Raw genomic sequence first — 7,217 nt, forward strand, 5'->3', positions numbered from 1 at the left:
CCTTAGTTCTGGGCTCTCGGCGCTGTCGTGCCACCGTGGGAAAGGGGGGCGGGGGAGATTTGGAACTCCCGCCTGAAAATGAGGTTGCTTGGTGGGGGAGTTGGGGCCTCCGGGTCACTTATCTGGGATTCGGGGCCGGGCACGTGTGGGGAACAGGAGACGGTGGGGGGGGGGGGGCAGGTCATGCTCATGAATAAAGGGGCGGGCCGGGGGCCGGGCCTGTTTATGTAACTGGGACAGAGCCGGATTAGCCGGGAGGAAAGAGGAGGCACCGCGCCGGGAATGGGAGCGGTGAGCAGTGGGCCGGCCCGCGGCCCGGGGGGGGCCCCGCAGGTAGGTCACTGCGTAGCAGAGCCTCTGCCGCCCGCTCCCCGGGGATGGGGACGCCAGAGAAAGGGGAGAGGAGCCCGTCGGGTGGCAAGTTGGGATGGGATCCGGGGGAAGCCCCAGTGAGGGTGTTTGACCGATGAGGGAGGTCCCCGAGGGAGGGGGTTTGGAAAGTGGTGAAGAAATGGGGTGCGTGAGGTGTTGGCTGGCATAGGTCTCCAAAGGGGGTGAGGAAACTTGTCTGAAGAGTGCCAGTTTTGCCCAGTAGCCATCAGGATCAGCTCTCCTAGCCTCGGGGGACAGAGTGCAGTGTATTCGACGGAGAACTGCGCTGGGCGGTGTCCAGTGTAGGGCTATTTTGCTTGCTGTGCCCAGGGGAAGGACCGGCGGGACACACCCGGTGGGGTGAGCGGTGCCTCCAGGAGCCGGGCGGGCGGAGGGCTCAGCCGCTCCGTCGGCTCTCAGCCGAACAGCGTCCCCCCAGCCCGGGGCCCCTGCGTTCGAGCCTGGAAGAGCCTCCTGTCGGGCGTGGGGGCCTCCGGGTCAGGCCTGAAGTGGCCACGGTGGGGGCGGGGGCCCCCGGGGCCCCCGCAGCCGGTCATCCGGATAACGGAGAGGCAGCCGAACGAGTGGCCGCTGCCGCAGTTCATCTCGCTTTTCCTGCCCGAGTTTCCTCTCCGGCCCCCCTGGGGAGAGCAGCAGCTCAAGGTAGGTCGGCAGAACCCCAGCCATAGGCCCCGGTGGCCCAATTTAGTCTGTGAACTCAAATGCGGAGGCCTGGCCCCTCTCCGCCTCCCACTCTATCTCTCCTTGCAGGTTCTGGGGCTCGTGGCCAAAGGGTCCTTTGGGACCATCCTCAAGGTGTTGGACCGTGGCCGGGAAGCCGTGTTCGCGGTGAAGGTGAGGACCAGGGTATCCCACCTCACCCACCCCACCCCAGGAGCCCGGCTCTCCTAGCCTGACCCCCGCCCCCGCTCCGGACGCCGGCAGTCCCCGCCGATGCCTCTCTGTCCATCCCAGGTGATGCCCAAGGTAGAGGTCTTGCGGAGAGATACCCTGCGGCAGTGCAAGGAGGAGGTCAGCATCCGGGTGAGCCACTGGGCCCGGTCGGAGGAGAGAGGCAGCGTCGCCTCTCTGGGAGGCCCGGGGGAAATGGAGATCGACGGAGGGGATCACTCTCCTGCACTGATCCCACCCACTTCTGAGCCCTTCACGTCCCGTCGCCTTCCCTCTGTCGGCAACCCGGTACCGTGACGGGCACCCCGTGCGGAGGGCTAGTTAGATGTCCGCTGCTGATGCTCCTCAAGTTCGGCATCCCTATGTCCAGCTTTGCCCATTGCCAGCGATGGCTGTTTGCCCTCTTTATGCCCGGGCGGATTGCCCGGGGCCCGCTGGGCGGCGTCTCAGCCGAGAAGTCGTCTCCTGTCTAGGGTTAGGCCCGTCTCCCCTGAATGGATCTCATCCATTCAATCCTGGTTAGGTTGGCAGGAAGCAGGGGCTTGTGATGCCTGTCTTCCCCCCGAATGCTCAGTTCTCTTTGTGCCCAGCGCCAGGTCAGTCACCCGTTCGTCCACGGCTTGGGGGACAGCTGGCAGGGACAGCGACACCTCTTCATCAGTGAGTGATCGAATGACCCTCCTCCCCCCCAAACCTTAGAACGGGTCGGTTTCTCCTGCTCTGCACACAGCGCTCAATAAATACGACTGACTCTACTCCCTCCCAACCTGCCAGTCCCCGGCCTGACCCTCCGGGCTACCTCCCTCCGCCCTGCGGGTGGCACTTGGGGAGAGAGGAGCAGAAGGTGGTCGCTGGTTTGTTTAGCGAGGAGGACCTTAGCGTAGAACTCCCCAAGCAGGACCCAGAGACCCTCTCTCTCTCGCCACAGTGTGCAGCTACTGCAGCACCGGAGACCTGCACTCCCTCTGGGCCACGGTGGGTTCCTTTGATGAGGAGCCCATCCGACTGTTTGCTGCTGAGCTGGTGCTGGTATTAGGTGAGCGAGGGGCCGCCCGGCCTCTGGGAGCGGGGGGGGAGCAAGGACGAGGGAAGGGAGAGGGCCTCTGGGGGTGGTGCAACCCAATTGGGTTGGCGAGAAGGGTATCGGCAGAGGGACGGAGTCCCTGGTGGAGGGGCTTGGGGTGGGGGGAGAGGGCTGCGGGTCCAGGCCTCAAGACCGCTCCCCCTTCCCCATGACCAGGCTATCTCCATGACCTGGGCATCACGCATCGCGATGTAAAGGTAGGGTATTGCCCACCCTGGATGCGAACCGGGGGCCTGAGGGAGCATCGAGCAATATTCCCGGGAGGGGGGAAGCAATCTGGCCTAGTGGAAAGAGTGTGGGCCTGAGAGCCAGAGGACCTGGGTTCTAATTCCGGCTCCGCCATCTGTCTGCCATGTGACCGGGGGCAAGTCACTTAACTTCTTCGGGTATCAGTTCTTCATCTGTTAAATGGAGGTAAAGACTGTGAGTTCCACGTGGCACGTAGAATCTGTCCAACCCGATTGTCTTATATCTATCCCGGTGCTTAATACAGTATCTGGCACAAAGGAGGTGTTTAACAAATATTATTAAAAAAAAAAAAAATCCAGGGCCTCCTTCTCACTAACAGCTGCCCGTGGGGTTATGAGTTTGGCTCTAACGCATCCTGGGGCCCGGAAGTGTCCGACTGAGGGATTTGGGGAAGGGAAAGGGGATCGAGGAGGGATGAACTTTGATCTCACTTTGGGATTTTCAGATGGAAAATATCCTCCTGGATGAACGAGGTAATTGCGCCCCAGTCCCTGGGATGAGGTTGTTGCCGTGTGTCGGGAGGGTGGGGGGGCGGGGGGAAGACGCCCTCCAGGGTAGGGGAGACTCCTGATCTGTTGCCCCTTACAGGACACCTGAAGCTGACAGACTTTGGCCTGTCCCGCTACCTGCCCAGCGGGGGCCGAGCCTACACCATCTGCGGGACCCTCCAGTACATGGGTGAACTGGGAGCAGGGATGAACTGGGAGCGGGGCCCGGGGCCGGGATTACGGGGGGAGAAGAGGCATCCTTTTGGGAAGGGGAGCCCCCGGTCACCCTTACTCTGTTCTTCTGGGGCCCATCCTGCCACTGCCCACCTTCTGCTCCTGCCTCCAGCCGTACTTCTAGCACAACATTGACCAAAGACCCCCGCCCTGAAGGCAGGGTTGCCCGTACCCTGGGGGGCCCCTGAAGGGGCAGGCTTTAAAGGTGAACGGTTCACTGCGCTTCCCCACCTCCGGCCCAGAGAGCCTCTCTTGGGTATTTGGGGGGCTGGGAAACCTAGCTGAGGGGTTCTCTTTTTGACCCGCAGCTCCAGAGGTCCTGAGTGGAGGCCCGTACAACCATGCTGCCGACTGGTGGTCCCTTGGAGTCCTCCTTTTCTGTTTGGCTACGGGAAAGGTGCGAGGGAGAATTTGTTTGACAGGGGCAGGAGTTGTGAGAGGAGACAGAAACAGTGTGGCCTGATGGACAGAGCAGGGGCCTAGGAGTCAGAAGGACCTGGTTTCTAATCCCAGCCCCGCCACTGGTCTGCTGTGTGATCTTGGGCAAGTCACGTAATTTCTCTGTGCCTGCTACCTCATTTGTAAAGTGGGGTTTAGAACTGGGAGCCCCAGCACTTAGTACAGTGCCTGATACGTGGTAAGTGCTTACAGGTGCCGTTAAAAAAAAAAAAGATTCCTGTCGGACCTTGCTCAGGGCTATGTCTTGGGGAGGACTTAATAATAATAATTATGGTATTTGTTAAGCGCTTAACTATGTGCCAGGCACTGTGTTAAGCACTGGTGTGGACTCGGGTTGGACACAGTCCCTGTCCCACGTGGGGCTCACCGTCTCAATCCCCATTTTCCGATGAGGTCACTGAGGCCCAGAGAAGTTAAGTGACTGGCCCGAAGTCACCTAGCTGACAGGCGGCGGAGTCGGGATTAGAGCCCGTGACCTCTGACTCCCAAGCCCGGGCTCTTGCCACTGAGCCACGCTGCTTCTCACTGGGCAAGGGGCAATATTGCCAATAGGTTTGGCAATGGGCTGGTTGTACCACCCTGAGGTGGGGCTGGGGTGTGGGGTTGTGCGTGTGTGTCGGGGGGGAGACACCCAGCGGGGGTGTGGGTGGGGAGGGCACCCCCTCCCAGATCCAGCAAGAGAGAGACACCCTCTCTTTTCCCTGGCGCAGTTCCCAGTGGCTGCTGAGAGAGACCACGTTGCCATGTTGGCCAGTGTGAGCAGGTGTGACTACGCAGTCCCTGCCTCCCTCAGTCAGCCACTGTCACTCCTGCTCGGTGAGGTGAGGGTCCCCCTTCTAAATACCCCCCCCGAAGGGGCTCTAGCCAGAGACCCCGAAAGCTGCTCCCCGTCCAATCCCCCAGCTCTAACCACTCTCCTCCCCCTACCCACCAAATTCACCTCTTCAATCCTTACCCCCTAGATCCTCGTCAGCCCCTCTGACACTGCCTCTTTCCAATCCCGCCCCGGCCCCGCCCGGCTCTACCCGTCTCTCCCCAGTCCAATCCTCCGGTCCTTTGGCGCTCCGCCTCTCCCCCGCTTCGGCTCCTCACGGTCCGTCTCTTCCCAGCTCCTGTGCCGGAACCCCTCCCTCCGTCTGCGCTACCTGCATCGCTTCCGGGCTCACCCCTTCTTCCGGGGGGTGGCCTTCGACCCCGAGCTCTTGCAGAAGCAGCCCGTACCTCTCATTTTAGAGGCGCGAGCCGCCCGGGCCCCGCCACCAGAACCGGAGACTTTTGGAGATTTTGACTGTGATTTGGTGGTCCCCCTGACCCGTCCCCACCCCGCTTGAACCTCCCTCACCCCGTTCCCGGGGCCAAGCCCCGTTTGGAACCTCAGGACTTTCACAGCTGCCAACTCAGGAACAACCCCTCTACTGCTCTGCCAACCCCTTCCACGCTGCGTCCCCCTTCCGCACCGGTTCCGCTCCACGTTGCAGCGAAGCTGCTCCTCCTCCAGCTGGATGGATACCCCTCTGCCTTCTGCTCGCTCGGCCTGGGCTCACACGGGGGGCTCTCGGCTCTACCGATCGGGGGCCAGTGCTGCCCTGTCCTCCGACCCCGTGGAACCAACTTGAGACTCAGCCACACGGGCCCTGTGATGACCAGCTCTCCGAAAGGGACCTAGTGGGAGAGGCCAGGCCTGGGTGACACGCTGGGTGGGCTCCTCCACCCCCCTCTGGTGCAGGTGGCCAGTTTTCAGTCAGGGCTGCCCCACTCCCTCTGCGTCCCTCCGGTTTCTCTGCCGCGTGACTCGGCTTCAGCAGTGATGAACTTGGCACCGACACCCGGCAGCCCTCCTCAGAGCACGACGTCTTTCCCGGAGTTCGGGAACTTTGTTCTTTTCGGATTTGTTGAAAACGATTTTTCGAAGGACTGGGGATTTTAACCAATGATGGGCATTTTCAAATTGGGGTGTGTGGCTCCCGTTAATAATGAACCTAATAAAGGAAATAAAGATTTCAGAAGCAGTGCGGTCTAATGAATAGAGCCCGAGCCTGGGAGTTAAGAGGACCTGGGCTCTAATCCCAGTTCTTCCACTTGTCTGCGGTGGGAACTTGGGCAAGTCATTTAATCGCTCTGTGCCTGTTACCTTAATAACAAAATGGGGGATTAAGACCGTGAGCCCGTGGGGTGCAAGGACTGTGTCCAAGCTGTTTACTCCAGTACTAAATACAGTAGAACTTAACCAATACCGTAAAAACTCCCAACCGTCCCTGCCTCCCCATTATGCTCACAGAATAGGGATGGTGGAAGCAGGTCCAGTAAATTTAAGGGCCTGGCCCTGGGTGGGATTGAGACCGGAGATGGGATTAAAAGTGTTTTGGGTTTTTTTTCCCTTTGAGGTGAAATCGATGACAACTGGGTTTATGAAAAATGAGCTTGTCTCCTCTTGGCTCTATTTAATAAAGGGGATTAGGAGGCTACTGTGTATGTGCGCTATGGGAAGGGGGGGGGGGGGCGTGTACTTAAAGGCTGTTCATCTATCTTAGAGGCAGGGGGTTGGATATTGAGAACGGGAAAGATATTATCCTGCCTTCCGGCCCCTGGCCCTTCCATACGTGCTATTGTGATGGGGAGAATGAGGCACTGGAGTCTCCTTAGGTGGTCCATACCCCATTCGCCTGCAGGTCCACTCTTTCTAGTTCCAGAATTTCTCCTCCCCTTCGACCAGAAGGATCTCCAGAGCTTGGACTGGGAAAAAGGAGCATGGCCTAGCGGAAAGAGAACGAGCCTGGGAGTGAGAAAACCTGGGTTCTAAATCTGGCTCTACCACTCGTCTGCTGCGTGATCTTAGAGAAGCAGCGTGGCTCAATGGAAAGAGCCTGGGGTTGGGAGTCAGAGGTCATGGGTTTGACTCCCGGCTCTGCCACTTGTCAGCTGTGTGACTGTGGGCAAGTCACTTAACTTCTCTGTGCCTCAGTTACCCCATCTGTAAAATGGGGACTGTGAGCCTCACGTGGGACAACCTGATTACCCTGTATCTACCCCAACCGCTTAGAATGGTGCTCTGCACATAGTAAGCACTTAACAAATACCAACATTATTATTACATATGATTAAATGAATTAAATGAAGCTCTTAGTCCAGTGCTCTGCACGTAGTAGGCGCTCAATACATACGATTGAATGAATGAATGAAGCGCTTAGTCCAGTGCTCTGCACGTAGTAAGTGCTCAATACATACGGTCGAATGAATAAATGAAGTGCTTAGTCCAGTGCTCTGCATGTAGTAGGCACTCAATACATACGATTGAATGACTAAATGAAGCACTTAGTCCAGTGCTCTGCACATAAGAGATAATACATACGATTGGACGAATGAATGAATGAATGAAGCGCTTAGTCCAGTGCTCCGCACGTAGTAGGCGCTCACTACAT

The 7,217-nt window shown here is 58.8% G+C and overlaps 1 protein-coding gene across 4 annotated transcripts; it reads left to right on the forward strand.

The window, feature by feature from the left end:
• Nucleotides 1–180: 180 nt before the first annotated feature.
• Nucleotides 181–5,804, forward strand: RSKR (ribosomal protein S6 kinase related). 4 transcript variants are annotated; one of them, XM_003430578.4, is made up of 12 exons: nt 189–333; nt 703–1,035; nt 1,144–1,227; nt 1,348–1,416; nt 1,875–1,944; nt 2,213–2,320; nt 2,525–2,565; nt 3,063–3,090; nt 3,206–3,295; nt 3,648–3,736; nt 4,509–4,619; nt 4,908–5,804. In XM_003430578.4, the coding sequence occupies exons 1-12, from the start codon at nt 283–285 to the stop codon at nt 5,127–5,129; spliced, it is 1,296 nt and encodes a 431-aa protein (XP_003430626.1). In that variant the 5' UTR covers nt 189–282; the 3' UTR covers nt 5,130–5,804. The 4 variants fall into 4 exon arrangements, with proteins under 4 accessions (XP_028937427.1, XP_028937424.1, XP_028937425.1 ...); XM_029081591.1 differs by having other exon boundaries at nt 187–333; nt 703–1,227; XM_029081592.1 differs by having other exon boundaries at nt 187–333; nt 703–1,227; nt 1,348–1,404.
• The last annotated feature ends 1,413 nt before the right edge of the window (nt 5,805–7,217 follow it).

The sequence above is a fragment of the Ornithorhynchus anatinus genome, chromosome 17, assembly GCF_004115215.2.
Source record: "Ornithorhynchus anatinus isolate Pmale09 chromosome 17, mOrnAna1.pri.v4, whole genome shotgun sequence".
Taxonomy (NCBI): Eukaryota; Metazoa; Chordata; class Mammalia; order Monotremata; family Ornithorhynchidae; genus Ornithorhynchus; species Ornithorhynchus anatinus.

Excerpts from the sequence above, each read along its gene's own strand:
- RSKR (XM_029081591.1), top strand. The coding sequence starts at position 283 with ATGGGAGCGGTGAGCAGTGGGCCGGCCCGCGGCCCGGGGGGGGCCCCG. Across the intron at positions 2,321-2,524 it reads TGAGCTGGTGCTGGTATTAG|GCTATCTCCATGACCTGGGC; the intron begins GTGAGCGAGGGG and ends CCCCATGACCAG. Across the intron at positions 3,737-4,508 it reads TCTGTTTGGCTACGGGAAAG|TTCCCAGTGGCTGCTGAGAG; the intron begins GTGCGAGGGAGA and ends TCCCTGGCGCAG.